The sequence below is a fragment of the Leucopleurus acutus genome, assembly GCF_964270905.1.
Source record: "Leucopleurus acutus genome assembly, chromosome: 3".
Taxonomy (NCBI): Eukaryota; Metazoa; Chordata; class Mammalia; order Artiodactyla; family Delphinidae; genus Leucopleurus; species Leucopleurus acutus.
This window is the reverse complement of record NC_139145.1, coordinates 141,549,677-141,574,698: the sequence shown is the minus strand read 5'-3', so window position 1 is coordinate 141,574,698 and position 25,022 is coordinate 141,549,677. Positions and strand designations below refer to the sequence as shown.

Here is a 25,022-nt window from a genome sequence, read left to right as displayed (position 1 = left end):
TCATCATCCTCTCTGCCTTTGCCCTACTTGATTTGTGTTCACAGCACTTCCAGTATTGACACTGTCTGTTTGTCTATTTGTTCCTTGTCAGGGGGACTTGGTCTAGAACACCTCTTTTTCCACCACGCTTAGACCAGTGTTTGACAAACAGAAGGTCCTCAATAACTATCACTGACCTAAGGAATTCACTCATTTCCTCTTCCCACCGTAATCGAGGACAACAAAGAACTAACAAGAATCATTTCGAGAAATTACTGTTGTTTTCCTAGGGGATGCAGACAAAATGACAAAACTGCTAGATTCCTACACCTCCTGAGATGAACCCAGGCATTCAGAACAGATTCTAGTCTATCCTATGTTTTCACCAGGAGAGTTAATGCTGTAACTTCTAGCAAGCTCTCAAAGCATTCACCCGATTTTGCCAGGCATCTTTATCTATATTAACCAAGATCCATCTTAATAATTAGGTTCCTGTCCTTTACTTTGTCAAAAACTTTTTAAACCTAATTAGGCGGTAAAGAAAGCAGCAAGATAGCGTATTAACAAAAGCTTTGGGTCAATATAGGTCACTCTAATCAGAAAGGCAAAGCTCCAGATGGAGGACGCTGCTGGATAAACACTGGACAGCAGGGGACAAGGGCAGACCTTTATCTTCCCTCAAAACACAGACGTGCAGAGCTAACATCCCTATAAGCAGAAAGGTGATAAAAGCCCTTGATTTACTAAATTTTCGCTTCCCTAGAGATAAGCTCAGCATTTCTGCAACATTTGTTAATGCTCATGAGCCATGTGGGCAGGGAGAAGGGAAAGACACTAAAAATACAGCTGGCATGTGTCATTTTAAAAACTGGCTCAAACCTGAGGATCTCAAATACCTGTATCTAGAGTTCTTTTCTTTTCTTTTTTTTTTTAAAAAAAGATTCTTTTGACGTGGACAATTTTTAAAGTCTTCATTGAATTTGTTACATTATTGCTTTTGTTTTATGTTTTGGTTTTTTGGCCGTGAGGCATGTGGGGTCTTAGTTCCGCCACCAGGAATTGAACCCACACCCCCTGCATTGGAAGGCGAAGTCTTAACCACTGGATTGCCAGGTAAGTCCCTATTCTTTTCTAATATGTGAGTGAAGTTACCCAGTATAAAGATACCCCATCCTATCTAGCACTTTAAATAAAACTAAGTTATTCAGTTATTCAAATAGGTCCAGTATACAAAATGAAGGACAAAGGAGATAATATGAACCCTCTGTTCCATTATATAGTTATAACTGCCCCCGCTTTTTAAGATTGTAGACAAACTTGTGATTTCTTTGGCTTTTTTCTCCCCCTTCAATCACATCCAGAAGGAGCCTGAGCATGAAGAGTTTAATACCACATATAGCATACATCTACTCTACTTTCCACATAAACATAATCAGCAATTATAAACGCTCCTAAATTTCTTAAAACTTACCATAAAACTAATCTTGACTTGTACCTCTTCTATGGATTACAGATTCTTTTCTTCTCATTTATTTATTCTGGTCTCTCTATGTGATTTAAGTTACTAGCAGATGCTCAGTTTTAGCTAGAAATTTTACCTGACATGTTTACATTATGGAATGAATGACAGTGTTCTCACACAGATGTGTTTTGGTTTTTTGTTTGTTTGTTTGTTTGTTTTTGCTGTATGTGGGCCTCTCACTGTTGTGGCCTCTCCCCTTGCGGAGCACAGGCTCTGGACGCGCAGGCTCAGCGGCCATGGCTCACGGGCCCAGCCGCTCCGCGGCATGTGGGATCCTCCCAGACTGGGGCACGAACCAGCGTCCCCTGCATCGGCAGGCGGACTCTCAACCACTGCGCCACCAGGGAAGCCCAACAGGTGTGGTTTTATACTTAGTTACCCAAGGAGTCCACCTGGAATCCTGTCCTAATAGAGATATCCAGCTTTCTTACCTCTCTTGGCTTACTGGCAATGGCAATGCTGCCATCTTTGTTGTATTTGATCGGTGACCCTCCTTCTTGCACTAGGGTCCCATACCCTGTGCTGGTGTAAAATGCAGGAACTCCAGCCCCACCTGCACGAATCCTCTCTGCAAGCGTGCCCTACAAGTGAAAAAAACAACACTGCATCAGAAGTCCATTAAACACTTCTGTCTGCAGACACAGAAACACTTACAGGCACCGTCCCTGTTTTCTAGGTGTTTATCAATCTAAACCACACCCAGCAGTGCATACTGGTTTGTCTCGCTGACACCGCAGGCTAGAATATCAATGTAAAACAGTTACTATCTTTCTAGACAACAACCTCTCTATCCTTAATCCTTAATCCTTAATGGAACTGCTTATTTGTATATTAGTGCTTTCAGCTTCCATGTCTCCACTGGTTTCTTGACATCACATTCTACATCAGTCTATCTGTAATATTTTTAAAGAAATTTCCAAATCTGAAGTATGTAACTTTAACTGTATACATTAAAAAACATACAGTTAAATTTTGTGTTTTACTGTGTGCTATGTACGCATGGCCTGAACCTTATCTTTAATAACAATGTTATGATTATATAATAATAATGTAAAACGTTCAAACCTATCTAGAGTTTATTCTAAACCATTCTCATAAGTATTTTATCTACTACATTATCTAACTAAGGAAAAATTCAAGCTAGGCAAAGAGTACGACATACAGGTAAAATGGTTTTTAAAAAGCCAAGAGAGATTCAAATTTTGTTTCAGAGTAGGAACAGCTATATGTAAAGTTTTTTTGTATCTTCTTCTGATCATCTTTGTCCCCCTTCTAGGGATCAGTGATTTCAAACCTAATTTCCCCAGCTCTTCCACCACCACCTGCCTTTCCACCTGGTTTTCCCACAGGGTAATAACTCTGGACCCGGACGTTTCCTGACACGCTCCCTAATGTGAAACATCTTGTTACGGTCTAGCTACATCATATTCAGACTAGATAACTGACTAGCTAACCAGTAGTAAGAATAGGTTCAGATTTTGTTTTGTTTTGTTTTGTTTTGGCTGTGTCATGCGGCTTGTGGGATCTTAGCTCCCCAACCAGGGACCGAACCCGTGCCCCCTGCAGTGGAAGCATGGAGCCCTAACCACTGGACTGCCAGGGAATTCCCTAGGTTTAGATATTAATGATGGTGTGTTAATATTGTCCCAACCTGAAAACAAGTTTCCACTTGAACTGGGGCCTTTAAATACTAAACTCAAAGAAGGGACTAACAGCTGGGATTTCAGACACTGAGTCATTTGGAATAGGCGGGATATTCTGAGGAAGGATGGACCTGTGACATAAATGAAAACCTTCCAGATACCTGGTTCTCTGTTCTAACTGATGGACAGAGGTGACTCTTCCCTGCACTTTGGGTATTTTAAGTTAATAACATCCACAAAAATTAAATCATCAAAACAACCATAATAACACTCCCTACTTTAAAATATTTTTTATGTCCACCCTCCCTGAATACTATACTCCTCTTTGTCCAACTGGGCAAAGGCATGAAAATCGACTATTGCCACATACAGGCCCCCTGCAGGTACCACCAAGACCCCACATCCAACCCCCAAGGGAGTCCTAATCCCTACCACTTCATCAGCACTTCCTCCCTGGCTCTCAGGCTGCAAAACGAGTTCCTAGAGCCAATGTTTACTCATGCACCACTAAACTGGAGCAGGAAATTCTGACTTCTTTCAGCTTAAAGGAAGAATGTGAAAGAAATATTAAGGAAGTTCCTTTCCCATGTATATGCCCTCTGACAAAATAAGGGATAATGCAAAAGATAAAAAAAAGGCAGGGACTTCCCTGGTGGTCCAGTGGTTAAGAATCCACCTTCCAATGCAGGGGACGTAGGTTCGATCCCCGGTAAGGGAACTAAGATCCCACATGCCATGGGGCAACTAAGCCCATGCGCCACAACTAGAGAGAAGCACGTGTGCTGCAACTACTGAGCCTGCGCACTCTAGAGCACGTGTGCCACAACTAGACAAGCCCACGTACCGCAACGAAGACCCAGCACAGTCAAAAAAAAAGATAAAAAAGGTAATTGTAAAGTTAATTTTCGATAGCTCCAAACTCAAAGGATATGTTACCTCAAACTATAAGGTGAAGATGAAAACTATATGCTATGGACGGATTTGTGTTCCCCCCGCTCCCAAAATTCACATGTTGAAGCCCTAACCCCCAACGTGCAACAAGGTTAAATGAGGTCATAAAGGTGGGGCCCTGATCAAAGAGGATTAGTGTCCTTGTAATAAGAGACCCTAGAGCACTCACTTGCACGTACTCTCCCTCTGCCTCTCACTGTCCCTCTCCCTCTCTCCCCTCCCCCCACCAAGAACCAAATCAGCCTGTACCTTGATCTTGTACTTCTCAGCCACCATAACAGTGAGAAATAAATTTCTCTTTTCTAAGCCACCCAGTCTGTGGTATTTTGTAAAAGTTGCACAAGCGATGAAGATAGTACACCTTTTGTTATTCTCAAAAAACTTTAAATGAAGATTGGATAAATCAAGCATGTGTAATGCTATGAGAGGCACAGGTGCCAACACTGTAGAGTGATCAGGTGTGACTTGGAAAATCACTGTGAAGCTTCCAGTAGAAAAAACAGTTCTCCCATGCCTGCTCTCTCCAGATAAGCATATACATTGATTTAATGATTGAATTTTTAAAAATTCTGCTATATTACATTATTACCAATTTGATGAAGTTAGTGGTAATAATACATTCTGTTGACAAAATAAAGCAGTGTGGTGGGCTCAGTTTCAGAGATGAAGGCAGACCATGTCAAAATGGAAGAGTAATGTATACAACCTGTAGACCCTTGTTTTACTCATATGGCTTCAAAAACTTTGCTCAGTGACTAACTCTTCAATCAGGAGAGGAAATGGTGTATAAAGTGAGCAGAAACTTGCTAGATTAATTGCAATCACTGCTTCCTTTGTAATGGCATCAGCTCTCTAGACACCTGGGCTCTGATCCCAGCACTTACTCTGTGATGTAGTCCCTCCATGGCCTTTACTGTCCTATGTCTCAGCAAGACCAGATTCCCCACAAATTTCTAATTCTGTGATTCATAGGAATTGACTTTTAGGACAATCATCAAACATCCCAGCAATTTCTTTTGCATGCTCCAATGAAATATACATTATAGTGCCAAACTTAAAATTTTATCCTGAAGCCTAGATATTTTCACCTTCTTTTTCAGTGCACAGCAACAAAATAGTTCTCTAGCAAGCAAGAGGTATGACCTATAAACACAATTCCTTGGTTTGGCAAAAGATCATTCTACCTTACCTCTCTTACACAATGAAATTTCTAGGAGGAAAAAGGTATATTTTAAAATAAATTAGTATTGTAAAAAAAAAAAAATTTTTTTTACCTGAGGTGTCAGCTCTACTTCTAATTCACCAGATAAATACTGTCGTTCAAATTCTGCATTTTCACCCACATACGAAGAGACCATGCGTTTTATCTGCTTGGATCGAAGTAAAAGGCCCAAGCCAAAGTTGTCAACCCTAGAAGGAAAATGCAAGCAGCTTACAATCAAAGGGACATCTGATAGAATATTAATCTCACTTACATTCAAAAACTTGAAATTTTGTATGACAAACCACTCACATTTCTCCTGACAACCTCCTTTTCTCCCAACTTCGACTTCACTCTCCCTCCTCATTCTCATGCCCACAAGTGGCCATTCCCGCTCAACTAACTCTTTCCTAATTCTCAGAATGCATTTCCAAGCCTCTCATCTCCCCCCAACTGTCCTGACACACACCTTAAAGTAGTTCAGGTAACAGGTAACTGTCAACCTCCTGATAGACTTGTTTTATAGTCCTAGCTTCCGATATTGAATCTAATAACATTTCCCACCCACATGAGTGTAAAAGAAATACCTGCATGATTTATTCTTACTTGGTTCAAAAGAAAACTAAAGCCTAAATAACAAGTAGTTTCAAGAGTGCATTTTTGAGATGTGAAAATTCCCTGAAGATTGATAACACACTTGTCCACTAGAGGGCTACAAATCACTAAAAAGTCGGTCTTGCAAAACATGACACAAAACGCTTTACGTTTTTTGTTTGTTTTTTACCTACTGCTAATTACTATCTAGCTAGGCATTCAGTTCTTCAGGTAAACAATTCTGTTCCCCTCAATTCAGCTCCATCTGCAGCCTTCTTCATCTCATCTGATGGCAGCCCCATCCTCACTACTTCAGAACAAAATTCATGGTGTGATCTCTGACACACACATTCCACAGCAACTTTATTGGAAAATCCTGACTCTACCTTCAGAATCTATCCAGAATCTGAGCATTTCTCACTCCCTCTCTGGGACCGGCCCATCTCTTTCCCGGATACTGCAGTAACCTTTCTTGTTTCTAATCCTGCCTGCTACGATCTACTCATAAAATGACAGCCAAAAATACAAGTATAAAATAAAATATGTCAGATCATGTCACTGCTCTGCTCAAAACCCTGCCTTGGTACCCATTTATTTAGAGTAAAAGCAAATGTCTCTAGAGTGGACTGCAAGACCCCCTGGGATGGGATGGAATGCCCTTTCACACCTCTGACCTCACTCCTCCCATTTTCCTTTTTGCTCTCTTCTCTACCTCTTCTGGCCTCCTTACAGTTCCTCAAACATACCAGACATCTTGTCTAGGGGCCTTGAACTGGCCTTTCCATCTCTCTTGGAAACTTTTCCTCCAGATAGGGTTCTACATAAACATCTGTTGACCATTTGTCAAATGAATTTATTGCTTGATTTCACTTTCCCCCTCCTCACTGGCTCCTTTGTAATAAAAATGAAAATCATCAAGTCTTCATGCTAGATATTTGCTATGTGTCCCTCTGTATCCATTCTCCAACCTCTAGCCTGGGGCAGCTGCCCCGTGTAGACTGAATCATGGGGTGCCCTGCCCTCTGGCTTCTGATTGGGCCCATCCATTGCTGACTGGGTTCAGCCAGTGTAAGGCACCACCAGGGGGGTTGGGGGGGGTTGGGGGGAGAATGGCAGCAGGACATCTATTCCCTTGGCTCTCTCCCTGGCAGGCTGCAGCACATTGGATAGCCCTCTCCATAAGGCTTTCTTCTGGGTCCAAACAGCCCCCTCCCCTCATCCCATCAGGCCCAGGGCTGGAGGAAACAGCTCTCCACTGTTAATAATAATCTTGCACTTGGGGGCCATTATTAAGTAAAATAAGGGTTCCTTGGACACAAGCACTGCGATACAGATCATGGATCTGATAACCGGGGATACAGCAACAGTGGATCTGATGACCATGGATCTGATAACCAGGGTGGCTACTAAGTGACCAACTGGAGGGGTACACTGGACAAAGGTATGATTCACATCCAGGGCAAGACAGAGCAGGAGGGCCCGAGACTTCATCACAGTACTCAGAATAGCCTGTAACTTAAAACTTATGAATTGTTTATTTCTGGAATTTTCCATATAATATTTTCAGACCAAGGTTGACCATAGATAACTGAAACCACGTAAAGCAAAATCATGGATATGGGAGGAGTGCTGCACATATTACCTGTTAGTATTTATTAGTCTTCTACATGGAAGTGGGGCTGCCCTTGGAGTTGTCTAAATCCCCACCTTCAAGAACTGTAATCCAAAATTACTTTGTCACAAGGAAATGAAAATAACTAACATAGCACACCTATTCTTCCCTGGGCTCTGTGATTTAATTGGTTGATATATAGCATATCGTGAAACTTTTGGTTTATACAGGCTTGTAATTCACATGTCAAAGTCTTCCAAAGATCAAAGGAACATCTGCAATTTTCCTGCCTTCCTAATCAATCCATATCAAAGTATTAATTCATCTGAATGATCCTAAGGTAGGGTTTGTCGTATCAAGACTGACAGTTAATACTCCATAGCAAAGTAAGTGGTACCTCAGGCCAACAGGTCTTAGTGATCATTAAAAGCAAATAAAACAAAAGTAGACAATCAGGAATCCTGAGCTTTGGAAAGACTTCCAATTCAGACAGAACTTATATAGATGGAGTCTTAGGAGAAAATAGCCATTACTTCTTTTTTTTTTTAATTGAAGTATAGTTGATTTACAATGTATTAGTTTCAGGTGTACAGCAAAGTGATTTGGTTATATATTCATATACATTCTTTTTCAGGTTCTTTTCCATTACAGGTTGTTACAAGATATTGAATATAGTTCCCTGTGCTATACAGTAGGTCCTTGTTTATCTACTTTACATATAGTAGTATATATCTGTTAATCCCAAACTCCTAATTTATCCCTCCCCTGCCCCCTTTCCCCTTTGGTAACCATAAGTTTGTTTTCTATGTCTGTGAGTCTATTTCCGTTTTGTAAATAAGTTCATTTGTAACATTCTTTTCGATTCCACGTATTGGTGATGACCATTACTTCTAATTCCATGTTCTCTACATTTTACCCAACAACTCAAACCATGTCGTTGGTCCTCCAATAAAGTGATGCTAAGTTGTCCTCATTTATCTGACTCTAAGGATCAAAACAAAGCCCTCATCCCTATAGACCTCAAGGATTTAAACTCCTCTAATTATGAGAATCAACTTCCAATGAGGGTGTGCAAAGTGCCTTCTTTGAGTTCAGCGAAGTAGGTTATCGGTACCTACTCTGCATCAAAAGTTTACATCGATCTACACCACTCCTTGTAAGCACTGAGCTAACAGGAAAACCCAACCAAGTACTGATAATCAAAAGTATTTTTAATAAATATAAAGTCAGCTCAAAGGGCACAGGATGTGTTTAAGAAATATCAAGTGATCATGAACAAGTTACTTCCCGGATTACAGATGAGTTTCCCCTGTTAAATGAGGGAACTGGAACAGATGATCTCTACAATCCCGTCCAGCTCCAACTCTCGGTGATTCTGAGACTATAGGCTAAGCATAGCAGGAAATAGAAAACTACTCTATGGACTTCCCTGGCGGTCCAGTGGTTAAGACTCTATGATTCCACTGCAGGGGGCGCAGGTTTGATCCCTGGTGGGGGAACTAAGATCCCGCATGCCACGTGAAGCAGCCAAAAAATAAATAAAAAGAAAACTACTCCAAGTAACAGGATTGGCCTGTAATATACATCAGAGATAATAAATACAATTCAGTACACAAAGAAAGGCTAACCATCTCCAAAGGAATTCAGAAAGGGGAAAGATCAATGAAGGCTAGAGCAGTTCTATAATTAGATAGGGCTTCTTCTGTAAGATGGGAAAGATGTGGATAGGCAGAGAAGTGGAGAGCCTTCCAAATGAAAATAATAGCATAAATAAACTCAGCAAATGAAAAAATGAGCACAAATGTAGATCAGTTTTGTTTCCTAAATAATCTGTGCTATTTCTTCTAAATTGCATTTATGATAACAGACTAAACTAACTGCCAATTCGGTTAATTTCTTTAATTTTTAAGATCTTTAAAGTCTTTCATTATTAAAAGAGAGCTGACAATTTACCATTTTGCACAAAAATAGCTTTTTCCTTGATAACTAAATATATCTTAATATGCAGGCCATTCATCATTAAAATGTTATGGCTCATTTTTGACCATTTTGATATGTGAGCCTACTGGCTTAAGTGCCAGCTGCATACCCTCCTCCTTTTACCAAGACCAGCAACATCTGTAATGCTTGATGGTATTCTTTATGTATAATCTAGGGTAAGGGCATAACCAAAAGAAGACTTGAAACAGATTTCAAATGCATGTCCATCTTCCTTTATAAATAAAGATCTACAATAACATACAACATAAAGGAACCTCTTTAAATTTTAAAATGAAGGACTCAATTTGAACATACTTTTCTTTTTCATTGCAGGATCTTGGTTTCCCTGATCAAACCCATGCCCCCTGCAGTGGAAGCGCGGAGTCTTAACCACTGGACTGTGGCGGAAGTCCCAATTAACATTATCTTTTGATCCTCGAGCATACTGCTCTTGTCAATAGGGAAATTTTTCATTTCACTGATAGACTTCATTTCAGTATCATGGAGGACTGTCATTTCTTTCAAGCCAATTGTTTTAAAAATGCACGCTTACCCTGCATTGTTGCTGACTGCAGTTAGTCCTTTTACTCCAGTCTTTAGCAAAGCTCCTATAAGATTCTCTGGAATTCCACATAACCCAAAACCTATAATGAGCCAAAAAGATAAACAATTTGTGTAGAGAGTAATGTTCTTTTAGGGAATGTATGTGTCATTCTTTTTAATAAAAAAGAAAATATACCAACACATTATTAGACCTACTAAGCAAAATGCACAGGCATATCTCAGCAACTTAATAAATACACAATAAAAAGATCAAATTCCTGGTGCCAGGAATTTGAGGGGAGGGGGGAGATGAATACACAGAGTACATAAGTTTTTATGAGCAGTGACATACTTTGTATGACATTATAATGATGGATATATGTCATTATACTTTTGTCCAAACCCATAGAACATGCAACACTATTCACTTCGTTAAAGTGAAACTTAAGATGAACTGTGAACTTGTTGATTATGATGTGCCAAGGCAGTTCATCCCTGGCTTAAGAAAAAAAAAAAGCTACCACTCTTGATAATAGCTATGCATGTGTGGGGAGGCGGGTCATGGGGAATTTCTGTACCTTCCTGTCCATTTTGTTGTAAACCTAAAACTGCTTAAAAAGAAGTCTCAAAAAAAAAAAAGAATTAACACTCAGGATAGACATTTTTGGCAAAACTTCTGTTTCACTTATATACGTACACATGTTTTATATGTGTGTGTATTTGTTGGATTGTGATGTAAAATGTGTCTTTTAGATCAAAAAAGTTGGCAGGCCACGTTGGTTAAGTCTACTGGCAAATAAAAGCACAAATTAACCTCAGAAAAGATAAAATAAATAGTCATACAGCTGTATCCAAATGTTTTACATCGTTATATAGTACCAGACATCACTGTCAAGTCTTGATTCATAAGTATAAGGCCAAGTGCAACATGCTAATACGGCTACACGTTGTTCTTCTTGCACTTAACTACATATCTATTATTTTCCCACTTTAAAATTGAACCTTTGTACAGTCACTTTTTCAAGCATGTTTCTTTTATATGCCTGAGTTGATTTTGCAGATCTAGAAGCCTAAGCCAATGACTCATTTCCTTACATCTTCCACAATTCCTCAAATGGTATTGGGTCTAAAGTCCAATGACTGCTGAGTTGAATGAATGAATGAATGAAGAGCAGGCTTAAAAATAAGCCTTGATTTCTGTGACCAAGGCCAAGAAATCCAAAGAAATGTACAATATAAGAATCAGGATAGAGAGAGGGGGAAGATGACAGAAGAGTAAGACGCGGGGATCACCTTCCGCCCCACAGATACATCAGAAATACTTCTACACGTGGAACAACTGCTACAGAACACCTACTGAACGCTAGCAGAAGACCTCAGACCTCCCAAAAGGCAAGAAACTCCCCACGTACCTGGGTAGGGCAAAACAAAAAAGAAAAAACAGAGACAAAGAATAGGGACGGGCCCTGCACCAGTGGGAGGAACCAGTGAAGGAGGAAAGGTTTCCACACACTAGAAGCCCCTTTGCGGGCGGAGACTGCGGGTGGCGGAGGAGGGGAGCTTCAGGGCCGCAGAGGACAGCACAGCCACAGGGTTGCGGAGGGAAAAGCAGGGAGATTCCTGCACAGAGGATCGGTGCCGACCAGCATTAACCAGCCTGAGAGGCTTGTCTGCGCACCACTGGGGCGGGCGGGTCTGGGAGCTGAGGCTCGGGCTTCGGTAGAATCAGTGTGAACACAGCTTGAAGGGGTTAGTGCACCATGGCTAGACAGGAGGGAGTCTGGGAAAAAGTCTGGGCCTGACAAAGAGGCAAGAGACTTTTTCTTCCCTCTTTGTTTCCTGGTGCTCGAGGAGAGGGGATTAAGAGAGCTGCTTAAAGGAGATCCAGAGACGGGCGCAAACCGCGGCTAACAGAGCAGACCCCAGAGACGAGCATGAGACGCTAAGGCTGCTGCTGCCACCACCAAGAAGCCTGTGTGCGAGCACAGGTCACTATCCACACATCCCTCCGGGTAGCCTGTGCAGCCCGCTGCTGTCAGGGTCCCGGGATCTAGGGACAACTTCCCCGCGAGAATGCACGGCGCACCTCAGGCTGGTGCAACGTCACGCCGGCCTCTGCCGCTGCAGGCTTGCCCCGCACTGCGTGGCCCTCTCTCCCCCGGGCCTGAGTGAGCCAGAGCCCCCGAGTCTGCGGTTCCTTTAACCCCATCCTGTCTGAGCGAAGAACAGAAGCCCTCCGGCGACCTACACGCAGAGGCGGGGCCAAATCCAAAGCTGAACCGCGGGAGCTTTGCAAACAAAGAAGAGAAAGGGAAATCTCTCCCAGCAGCCTCAGGAGCAGTGGATTAAATCTCCACAATCAACTTGATGTACCTTGCATCTGAGGAATACCTGAATACACAAGAAATCATCCCAAATTGCGGAGGTGGACTTTGAGAGCAAGATTTATTATTTTTTCCCCTTTTCCTCTTTTTGTGAGTGTCTGCTTCTGTGGGAGATTTTGTCTGTATAGCTTTGCTTTCACCATTTCTCCTAGGGTTCTATACGTCCGTTTTTCTTTGGTTTTTTTTTTTTTTTTACTTAAAAAATTTCTTTTTCCTAATACTTTTTTATTTTAATAACTTTATTTTATTTTACCTTACTTTATTTTCTTTTAGCCTCTTTCTTTCTAATTTTTCTCCCTTTTATTCTGAGCCATGTGGATGAAAGGCTCTTGGTGCTGCAGCCAGGAGTCAGTGCTGTGCCTCTGAGGTGGGAGAGCCAACTTCAGGACACTGGTCCACAAGACACCTCCCAGCTCCACATAATATCAAATGGCGAAAATCTCCCAGAGATCTTCATCTCAACACCAACACCCAGCTTCACTCAACGACCAGCAAGCTACAGTGCTGGACACCCTATAACAAACAACTAGCAAGACAGGAACACAACCCCACCCATTAGCAGAGAGGCTGCCTAAAATCATAATAAGTCCACAGACACCCCAAAACAAACTACCAGACATGGACCTGCCCACCAGAAAGACAAGATCCAGCCTCATCCACAAGAACACAGGCACTAGTCCCCTCCAACAGGAAGCCTACACAACACACTGAACCAACCTTAGACACTGGGGACAGACACCAAAACAACGGGAACTACAAACCTGCAGCCTGCAAAAAGGAGACCCCAAACACGGTAAGATAAGCAAAATGAGAAGAGAGAAAAACACACAGCAGATGAAGGAGAGACATAAAAACCCATCAGACCTAACAAATGAAGAGGAAATAGGCAGTCTACCTGAAAAAGAATTCAGAATAATGATAGTAAAGATGATCCAAAATCTTGGAAAGAGAATAGACAAAATGCAAGAAACTTTTAACAAGGACCTAGAAGAACTAAAGATGAAACAAGCAACGATGAACAACACAATAAATGAAATTCAAAATACTCTGGAAGGGATCAATAGCAGAATAACTGAGGCAGAAGAACGGATAAGTGACCTGAAATATAAAATAGTGGAAATAACTACTGCAGAGCAGAATAAAGAAAAAAGAATGAAAAGATCTGAGGACAGTCTCAGAGACCGCTGGGACAACAATGAATGCACCAACATTCGAATTATAGGGGTTCCAGAAGAAGAAGAGAAAAAGAAAGGGACTGAGAAAATATTTGAAGAGATTATAGTTGAAAACTTCCCTAATATGGGAAAGGAAATAGTTAATCAAGTCCAGGAAGCACAGAGAGTCCCATACAGGATAAATCCAAGGAGAAACATGCCAAGACACATATTAATCAAACTGTCAAAAATTAAATACAAGGAAAACATATTAAAATCAGCAAGGGAAAAACAAAAAATAACACACAAGGGAATCTCCATAAGGTTAACTGCTGATCTTTCAGCATAAACTCTGCAAGACAGAAGGGACTGGCAGGACATATTTAAAGTGATGAAGGAGAAAAACCTACAACCAAGATTACTCTACTCAGCAAGGATCTCATTCAGTTTTGATGGAGAAATTAAACCTTTACAGAAAAGCAAAAGCTGAGAGAGTTCAGCACCACCAAACCAGCTCTACAACAACTGCTAAAGGAACTTCTCTAGGCAAGAAACACAAGAGAAGGAAAAGACCTACAATAACAAACCCAAAATAATTAAGAAAATGGGAATGGGAACATACATATCAATAATTACCTTAAAGGTAAATGGATTAAACGCTCCCACCAAAAGACACAGACTGGCTGAATGGATACAAAACCAAGACCCATATAGATGTTGTCTACAGAAGACCCACTTCAGACCTAGGGACACGTACAGACTGAAAGTGAGGGGATGGAAAAAGATATTCCATGCAAATGGAAACCAAAAGAAAACTGGAGTAGCAAATCTCATATCAGACAAAAGAGACTTTAAAATAAAGACTATTAGAAGAGACAAAGAAGGACACTACATAATGATCAAGGGATCGATCCAAGAAGAAGATATAAGAATTGTAAATATTTATGCACCCAACATAGGAGCACCTTAGTACATAAGGCAAATACTAACAGCCATAAAAGGGGAAATCGACAGTAACACACTCATAGTAGGGGACTTTAACACCCCACTTTCACCAATGGACAGATCATCCAAAATGAAAATAAATAAGGAAACACAAGCTTTAAATGATACATTAAACAAGATGGACTTAATTGATATATATAGGACATTCCATCCAAAAACAACAGAATACACATTTTTCTCAAGTGCTCATGGAACATTCTCCAGGATAGAGCATATCTTGGGTCACAAATCAAGCCTTGGTAAATTTAAGAAAATTGAAACTGTATCAAGTATCTTTTCTGACCACAACGCTATGAGACTAGATATCAATTACAGGAAAAGATCTGTAAAAAATACAAACACATGGAGGCTAAACAATACACTACTTAATAACGAAGTGATCACTAAAGAAATCAAAAAGGAAATTAAAAAATACCAAGAAACAAATGACAATGAACGCATGACGACCCAAAACCTATGGGATGCAGCAAAAGCAGTTCTAAGAGGGAAGTTTATAGCAATACAATCCTACCTTAAGAAACAGCAAACATCTTGAATAAACAACCTAACCTTGCACATAAAGCAATTAGAGAAAGAAGAACAAAAAAGCCCCAAAGTTAGCAGAAGGAAAGAAATAATAAAAATCAGATCAGAAATAAATGAAAAAGAAATGAAGGAAGCAATAGCAAAGATCAATAAAACTAAAAGCTGGTTCTTTGAGAAGATAAACAAAATTGATAAACCATTAGCCAGACTCATCTAGAAAAAAACGGAGAAGACTCAAATCAATAGAATTTGAAATGAAAAAGGAGAAGTAACAATTGACACTGCAGAAATACAAAGGATCATAAGAGATTACTACAAGCAAGTCTATGCCAATAAAATGGACAACCTGGAAGAAATGGACAAATACTTAGAAATGCATAACCTTCCGAGACTGAATCAGGAAGAAATACAAAATATGAACAGACCAATCACAAGCACTGAAATTGAAACTGTGAGTAAAAATCTTCCAACAGACAAAAGCCCAGGATCAGATGGCTTCACAGGCGAATTCTACCAAACATTTAGAGAAGAGCTAACACCTATCCTTCTCAAACTCTTCCAAAATATAGCAGAGGGAGGAACACTCCCAAACTCATTCTACGAGGCCACCATTACCCTGATACCAAAACCAGACAAGGATGTCACAAAGAAAGAAAACTACAGGTCTATATCACTGATGAACGTAGATGCAAAAATCCTCAACAAAATACTAGCAAACAGAATCCAACAGCACATTAAAAGGATCATACACCATGATCAAGTGGGGTTTATTCCAGGAATGCAAGGATTCTTCAATATACGCAAACCAATCAACGTGATACACCATATTAACAAATTGAAGGAGAAAAACCCTATGGTCATCTCAATAGATGCAGAGAAAACTTTCAACAAAATTTAACACCCATTTATGATAAATACCCTGCAGAAAGTAGGCATAGAGGGAACTTTCCTCAACATAATAAAGGCCATATATGACAAACGTACAGCCAACATCGTCCTCAGTGGTGAAAAACTGAAAGCATTTCCACTAAGATCAGGAACGAGACAAGGTTGCCCACTCTCACCTCTCTTATTCCACATAGTTTTGGTAGTTTTAGCCACAGCAATCAGAGAAGAAAAGGAAATAAAAGGAATCCAAATCGGAAAAGAAGAAGTAAAGCTGTCACTGTTTGCAGATGACATGATACTATACATAGAGAATCCTAAAGATGCTACCAGAAAACTACTAGAGCTAATCAGTGAATTTGGTAAAGTATCAGGATACAAAATTAATGCACAGAAATCTCTGGCATTCCTATACACTAATGATGAAAAATCTGAAAGTGAAATCAAGAAAACACTCCCATTTACCCTTGCAACAAAAAGAATAAAATATCTAGGAATAGGGGCTTCCCTGGTGGCGCAGTGGTTGGGAGTCCGCCTGCCGATGCAGGGGACACGGGTTCGTGCCCCGGTCCAGGAGGATCCTGTGTGCCAACAGAACAGCTGGGCCCGTGAGCCGTGGCCGTTGGCCCTGTGCGTATGGAGCCTGTGCTTCTGCAATGGGAGGGGCTGTGACAGTGAGAGGCCCGTGTACCACAAAAAAAAAAAAAAAAAAATCTAGGAATAAACCCACGTACGGAGGCAAAAGACCTGTATGCAGAAAATTATAAGACACTGATGAAAGAAATTAAAGATGATACAAATAGATGGAGAGATATACCATGTTCTTGGATTGGAAGAATCAACATTGTGAAAATGTCTCTACTACCCAAAGCAATCTACAGATTCAATGCAATCCCTACCAAATTACCACTGGCATTTTTCACAGAACTACAACAAAAAATTTCACAATTCGTATGGAAACACAAAAGACTCCGAATAGCCAAAGCAATCTTGAGAAAGAAAAACAGAGCTGGAGGAATAATGCTCCCTGACTTCAGACTAAGCTACAGTAATCAAGACAGTATGGTACTGGCACAAAAACAGAAAGACAGATCAATGGAACAGGCTAGAAAGCCCAGAGATACACCCACGCACATATGGTCACCTTATCTTTGATAAAGGAGGCAGGAATGTACAGTGGAGAAAGGACAGCCTCTTCAGTAAGTGGTGCTGGGAAAACTGGACAGGTACATATAAAAGTATGAGATTAGATCACTCCCTAAAACCATACACAAAAATAAGCTCAAAATGGATTAAAGACCTAAATGTAAGGCCAGAAACTATCAAATTCTTAGAGGAAAACATAGGCAGAACACTCTAGGACATAAATCACAGCAAGATCCTTTTTGACCCACCTCCTAGAGAAATGGAAATAAAAACAATAATAAACAAATGGGACCTAATGAAACTTCAAAGCTTTTGCACAGCAAAGGGAACCATAAACAAGACCAAAAGACAACCCTCAGAATGGGAGAAAATATTTGCAAATGAAGCAACTGACAAAGGATTAATTTCCAAAATTTACAAGCAGCTCATGCAGCTCAATAACAAAAAAACAAAATGGGCAGAAGACCTAAATAGACATTTCTCCAAAGAAGATATACAGACTGGCAACAAACACATGAAAGAATTCTCAACATCATTAATCATTAGAGAAATGCAAATCAAAACTACAATGAGATATCATCTCACACCAGTCAGAATGGCCATCATCAAAAAATCGAGAAACAATAAATGCTGGAGAGGGTGTGGAGAAAAGGGAACACTCTTGCACTGCTGGTGGGAATGTGAATTGGTACAGCCACTATGGAGAACAGTATGGAGGTTCCTTAAAAAACTACAAATAGAACTACCATACGACCCAGCAATCCCACTACTGGGCATATACCCTGAGAAAGCCATAATTCAAAAAGAGTCATGTACCAAAATGTTCATTGCAGCTCTATTTACAATAGCCAGGAGATGGAAACAACCTAAGTGTCCATCATTGGATGAATGGATAAAGAAGCTGTACCACATATATACAATGGAATATTACTCAGCCATAAAAAGAAACGAAATCGAGCTATTTGTAATGAGGTGGATGGACCTAGAGTCTGTCATACAGAGCAAAGTAAGTCAGAAAGAGAAAGACAAATACCGTATGCTAACACATATATATGGAATTTAAGGAAAAAAAATGTCATGAAGAACCTAGGGGTAAAACAGGAATAAAGACACAGACCTACTAGAGAATGGACTTGAGGATATGGGGAGGGGGACGGGTAAGCTGTGACAAAGTGAGTGAGTGGCATGGACATATATACACTACCAAATGTAAAACAGATAGCTAGTGGGAAGCAGCCGCATAACACAGGGAGATCAGCTAGGTGGTTTGTGACCACCTAGAGGGGTGGGATAGGGAGGGTGGGAGGGAGGGAGACACAAGAGGCAAGAGATATGGGAACATATGTACATGTATAACTGATTCACTTTGTTATAAAGCAGAAACTAACACACCATTGTAAAGCAATTATGAGTGTGAGACAGTGGTGCTAAAAGATATTCTAAACAAAGAGAAGCAAAGACCTTGGGAGACTCACTAATAGATAGAGGCATATGTGCTCTCAAACTCATAAAATGAGGAGAAACAAAAAGAGTGACTAGCTGTGGGCTGATGAGATCAATGAATTCCCAAGAATCTACGGATTTTTCAAAACTACTAATAAGATACCACCATTTAAGGCATCAGCTTTTCAAAATAATAGAAAAAGAAACACAAAAGGAAAGAAAATGTAAACCTTGCTGAGCTTTCAGGAAGGGGACACTAATAAAAAATAGATAATATGTAATTAATAAATAAAAATAAGATAATAAATAAATAAGTAATAAAATAATTGGCATTTCCAATATTTGGCATTTATTAACTAAGCAAGAAAATAATTGGCATTTCTAATATACATACTTTGCCATTGTAATTTCCCTGCTTTGCTAAAAACATAAGGCTGTTACCATAAAAAGAAAAACAATACTATTACTCACCACCAACCAGTACTGTTGCACCATCAGGGACGTCTTTTACCGCTTCCACTGGATCCATATAAAATTTGGTATGGCGACGTGTGCTGGTTGAAAAGTAGCAAACACATCCCTAAAACATTAAAAAACATTTTTAAGTGAATAAACATTTGGAAACATGCGTTCGCTTTCCATGTATAGCGATGTATTCAATTTTTATCTATACAATTTCACTAGCTCATCTTTGAAAGAGTTGGGCTCTAAGTAGTTCATCTTAGGAGTAGGATGGACATACTCTATCCACAGATTATCACCAGAATCCCCTTATGATCAATATCTTTTATTATATAAGGAAAACTCTGTGTCATTTGCGGCCCCTCGGAAGAGTGAAAGAAAGTAGATAATCTGTACACTGGGACTCAAATTCACAATATCGGTGTCATCAAGCATCAATTTCTGATAGCAACACAACCAACAAATATTTACTGTGACAAAATTTATGTGCCAAGTTCTGCACTATTTATTTCAATCTATCGATAGTAAGGATTAAGACACAACTGTTGCTCTCAATACTACAAATACTACATATTTGGACCCTGATCCAATCTTGGGTGTCAAAGAATGCCTCCTGAAAGGACAAGTAAAGAACAGCACACCAAAAAACTCATTCCCCTAAGGGGCCTGAAGTTTATGGATGCTGGAGAAAAGTAGCAAACTGTCATCTGCAAGAGAGGCATGGTTAGTCTTAACCCAGTGTACTATTTGTTGCAAATCAGGCTATCTAGCGAGCATTCACCATCAGTTTTAAACTGTTTCCCTCTTTACACTTCGTCTACAATATGGACAGGAAAAAATAATAAAGTCGATTGTGTTGTAATCAATCACTCATACTCAACATCCTCCCTCCTTTATTCTCATTATATAGTCAACCTAAAAAGAGAGGAAGTAGAGAGAATGACACCTGACTCCTGAGATGCTGCCCCTTAACCAGCCCAACGAGGTTGTAAACTCACATCCATGAGGTTGTAAACTCACATCCACGGCCTATCAGTCTCCCAGACAGAGAACCCGAGGGGGTCCTTTTAGCAGCAAAAACGAGCTCTGTCATTCTTTTCTTCCTCCAAAAACTCCTTTCATAAAAAGTGTCAATTAATACAAAAGAAAATTTAAGAGAACTATACTGAAAGTCAAATGAGACCTGCAAAGGTATAGGTTGCCCAAATGACCTTCGTCCTTTTAAATTTCAACCTTGGTCAAGGTCAGATGAGGAGCTTGGTATACACTGGCATACTGCCCAAACACGGGGGAAGTAAGTAGAGGCGGGGATAGAAAGGAAAGGGCTTGAGTTACAGCTTTCTCCTCTTCCCTACCCTCAAGTAGCAAGGAGTTATTTGATTCTGTCTTAACACACACATACACATAAAAACATATTTTTAATCTTAGAAATTAAAGTTTGATAGTCTGAATAAGTAGGTTGAGAAATTGAATATTTCCTGCCATATTAGTAAACAAAGAATGTCACCGTCACCAGCGATTGCAAGCCCTCCAATGTGAGCTGATGAGCCCTGAAAAAATTCAGGGCTGAAAAGAATACCCACCATCTAGCAGCCATCAGATTGCCGCCACTCCCTGCAGGGAGCTCTGAGGAAACTCAGGATGTAAAAATACAGGCCCCAGATAGGTGCATATCAAAGGAGTGATTTCAGTGAGCCCAGACTCTTGCATCTTCCCATACAGAGAAAAAAAGGGCTAAATTCCTTAACTTGAGATATCTGGTTTTCTTTATTTAACAACAATCTTTTGACGTTCCCAATTACCTGCTCTTTGTAGCAAAACTTCTAAATATCCTGGCCCCTCCCCTGGACTCCTCCGAGCAGTTTCAGAGTTATCTGAAATGCTGTCTCCTGGGCTGCAGTCCTCATTTTGCCCGAAATAAAACTTAACTCGCAACTCTCACATTGTGCATATATATATATTTTTTAAGTCAACAGTCTATTTTAGTCGAAGTCAATGGCAATGGCTCTGAAAGTGCAGTCCTCAGACCTGAAGCATTATCAACTGGGAACTTATTAATGCAGAGTACGGGGCTCCAGCCAGGACTTACTAAATCAGAAGTTCTGGGGATGAACACAGCAATCTATTTAATAAAGCCTCCAGGTAATTCTGATGCAAACTCAAGTTTGAAAGACATGTTTATCATAAATAAAAAAGAAAAAACCTATCTCATTTTACCTGTTGGGTATGTTTAGCAGAAAAATTCTCAAGGTTACCACATAAGTTTCCCACAGCGTTCTCTCATCCACCTATGAAACGTGTTGAATGTCTATTCTATGCAGGGTAGTGTGTAATGTTGAGAGAGACAGAGAATACGGCATACAATATGGTCTCTGCAAATTTCATCTGGTTATGAAGACAATGTACACACATTCAAAAAGTTAAACAAGTACACAAGTGTCACAGTTAAACGCAAGCAGGAGGTAAGGATTTAAGGGCTAAATAAGCAGTAAGAGCCCTAAGTGCCAAGCACCGAAGGAACACAGGGAAGCTGGAGTTGGACCTATGATAAACCTGAAAGGAGAGATGAGATACAGAAAACCCCGTAATTTGTAGCTCGGCCATCTAAGAAGAGGTTTGCTGGGTTTCCGGAATAGTTTAACAATATACTGAAGAAAATGAGTAAGTTACACTTAGGTAAATAAGTAACTGTCAAAAGAAGGAATGATATTGACCTTGGCCCAAGGATATCGCTGTGTCCTGATTTGCATTAGTTTCAGCGCCCACAGCAATCTGACTGAAGGTCAAGTTCCCTTTTAATAATGCTTTACATATCCAAAGCTATCTGCAATTATCAAAATGCTTCCTAAGAAGCATTTATGAGTAAACCGGTCCAGGTCTAAATCACCCTAGCACTTACCTACGGGGCTTGGTGGCCCCTCTGCGTTCACCGCTCTCAGAGAGTGGACGTGGGGAAGAAAGGAGAGCAATGGGACGGGGCAGGAGTTCCCTGTGAGTACTCAAGTGTGCAAGGCACGCTTTTAAGCTCGTAACTATTATTCAAAACGCTAAGTAAAAACATCACTTTTCCTTGTCTCTTCCAAGGAAAAGGCTCCCGTGGTGATGGACGTAGCCAAGGTAAGCCACCCTCCAAGACTCAGAGCTCTGGTCCTATCCGAGGACTCGGAATAGGAACCGCACCGGGACGTGGGCTTACAGGCGGGGACAGAGCATGGGGCAAAAAAAGACCACACATCAGCCAACAATCGCGGCGCGAATGCCTCAAGATACTACCACTCGTAACATGTTTGCAGTGAACGCGGAACAAGGTTTGCAAAAGGCTTTGAAATCGGAAATCCGGAGGAGCCTTGGAAGAAGGGGCGCCGGTGCCCAAAGCCCGCGCTCTAGCCACCGCCTATCCTCTACAGGCTCCTCCGCGTGGGGAGGTAAAAAACGCCCAGGCAAGGGCTCCAGTCCGGGTTCCCCGTCCCACCGCAGAGGTGCGGCGCAGCCCTATCCGGGAGGTGGGGCGCAGCGTCCCATCCCCTTGGCGGTGAACTCAAGCCGACCCCTGGCTAGCCCAGCGCTGGGTTCCGGGCCTCTAGAGGCGCCCCTGCCCCGAGATCCCCAAATCGGAGCGCAAACCTACCAGCTACAGCCGTCGCCCCTTGCCCCCTTTAAACAAGCGAACCCTCCTCGTCCCGTTTAGGCCGCCAGAGCCCCTTCCCAGAAGGCTGCCAAGGAAGCGGAGACGCGTGCCGGGAAGGACGCGAGCGAGCCCCGAAGGGCGCGGCGGCGCTGCCAGGCGTCCTCCTGCCCCTCAGCCTCTCTGCGCGCTTCTTTGCCTCGTTTCGCCCCATCGGGAAAGCAGGTGCAGAACCAAGCCAAGGAGGCCATGCGGCAGAGCGGCCAGGCAAGGAAGGCATCGTCGCGTCTCGGGGCCCTGGATGCCGGCTCCCGGACTGGAGCGGGTAGGTACGGGCAGAGGAGAGAACGCTGGCACCACTCGGGGTTTCGTCCGCACTCGTTCGACACGCGGCCTTGCTCTTCACCCGCACTTTTACCTTGGACCAGGCGCCCCCGGGGCGGCGGGCGGAGGGGCAGAACCGCAGGCGGGAGGAGAGGCGTGTGAGTGCCGCCATGGTTGGGCTGGGGGGTAGTCGCAGGCCGGGCCGAAGCAAGCGTGTGAGTGTGTCAGCAGGCGCGGCCCGGGCTTCCGCGTCACCGAACGGGAGGAAAAGGAAGGCGCGCAGGGGGCGGGCTGCAGGCTCGAACGCGCTTCTGTGACGTCCTGGGACCTCCGGGGCCGGGCTCCGGCTGACGGAGAAGAGATGCTGGGAGGGGCCGGCGGCCGGGGCGGATCGCGGGTAAAGTGCCGTTCCGGCCGCGCTCGGATGCTTCCCCGCGTCGGGTGTATTCCAGACCGTCGTGTTGCGCGCCTTTGCCGCCGCAGCTCCTCGGCTTTGAGCTGTCGCGGGTATCTGTCTATATATACCAAGGTCAGGGATAAACCTTGGCCTAGCGTTCGGGCGGCGCAGGAGGGCCTCTCCCGGAGCTCGCTGCTTTTTCATGTCAGTGTCTGGCGCCTGTGTGGGCTGCAAAGGGGTACCTGCCTGGAGGCCCACCGCCTCTCTTTCCCCCGTCTGGACAGCGTTCCCACGTCTTCCATTTCTCAGTCCCCTCTCCCCACACCTGTCCCTGGCTTGTGTAGAGTTAAGTTTGCTCTGAGAACCTGCCACGAGCCATATTCCTTGAAGTGTGATCAGACAGGCCTGGTCAAGATTGTCCCTGGTCAGGAAGGCAAGATTAGGACTGAGCCTCTGGGACCTGATTTTAGCACACCTTCTTTTCCATCCCTATCATCCAAGTCTGCATTTTTCAGGATCTTTCTGGCACTGGAGTCCCAGAAACCCCAGATATTACTCAGCAGATGCAAACATACAGCTGTGTATCCCTTTGACTGACCTGAGACAAGTTTCATAACTTTCCTAAGCCTGTGTCCTTATCTGCAAATTAAAATTGCTTATAATACTCAGAACTGTCCTGAAGATTACATGAGGTAATTCATGCAAAGCTTCTGGCCCCATTTATAAACACTCAATAATCTTAGGCGTTACTCTAAGTTTCTTCAAGTTGGCAGTGGTGCATTGATATGACACATACATTCAATGAAAGTCTGATTTCTTCAGAACCGTCTATGTACTTAGCAGCTGAGTGGAAGGACCAAGTGGAAAATCAATAAACATTTTATTTGATTAAGGGCTGACCATGTCCTGGGAATGTGGCTGTTGGTTTTTGAAGCAAAGCTAACACGAAAATTAAATGAGCCCTTAGCTTCCTTAGCAAGTATACTGAGACGGTGGACAGTCAGTCCAGTTTAAATTGTTTCTATAAAAGCACTGCCCTTTCATGGTATTCTTTTTAACTCCGAATTTCTTTTTTTCCTGTGAATACTATATATATATTTTTTTACATTTTTATTGGAGTATAATTGCTTTACATTGTTGTGTTAGTATAATTTTAATTAAAGTCATTGAGAGAACAAAATACCAAGTTAGACTGTCCAATGACATAAGGAGAAATTAACTTCACAATGCTCTCTATTTTCAACACATTTTAAGAACTTGGATAGAGGGGAAATTTAGGTATTAGAACTAAAGTCCCATTTCTAGTCCTAATACAACATATAACGCCATCATAGGGTAGCTGGCAGAATGTGAAAAAGCTAAACTTCACAACTGGGTCTGCTTTTCCACTTTCACCCTTCCAGAGGGCACATGAAATGGAAAACAGCATTGGCAACTGTGTCAAACTGTGGTCATATGACTCACTCTTCTTGGCTGGTCTCACTCTGTTGCTCCTGGCTGAGGAAAAGACACATATTTTTAGTCTTATACTCTATGTGACTCTTAAATCTCGTGAAAAAAAATCAGCCTCATTACTCAACGGTCAAAACACACTATTATTTTTTGGTGACTCTATGACTCCATTTTGTACTTTTTAAATAAAATATG

The 25,022-nt window shown here is 41.7% G+C and overlaps 1 protein-coding gene across 2 annotated transcripts in view; it reads right to left on the bottom strand.

Annotated features, from left to right (window-relative positions):
- OXCT1 (3-oxoacid CoA-transferase 1) overlaps nucleotides 1–23,150 on the bottom strand; it is a gene marked incomplete at both ends in the record, with an annotated part of 141,274 nt that extends 118,124 nt beyond the window's left edge. For both annotated transcript variants that reach the window (XM_082835919.1, XM_082835918.1), the window contains 5 exons: nucleotides 1,933–2,082; nucleotides 5,370–5,505; nucleotides 10,036–10,126; nucleotides 19,039–19,147; nucleotides 23,073–23,150. In XM_082835919.1, the coding sequence (XP_082692045.1) occupies nucleotides 1,933–2,082; nucleotides 5,370–5,505; nucleotides 10,036–10,126; nucleotides 19,039–19,147; nucleotides 23,073–23,150 (564 nt within the window). The remainder of the gene's footprint in view (nucleotides 1–1,932; nucleotides 2,083–5,369; nucleotides 5,506–10,035; nucleotides 10,127–19,038; nucleotides 19,148–23,072) is intronic.
- Between the last annotated feature and the right edge of the window lie 1,872 nt (nucleotides 23,151–25,022).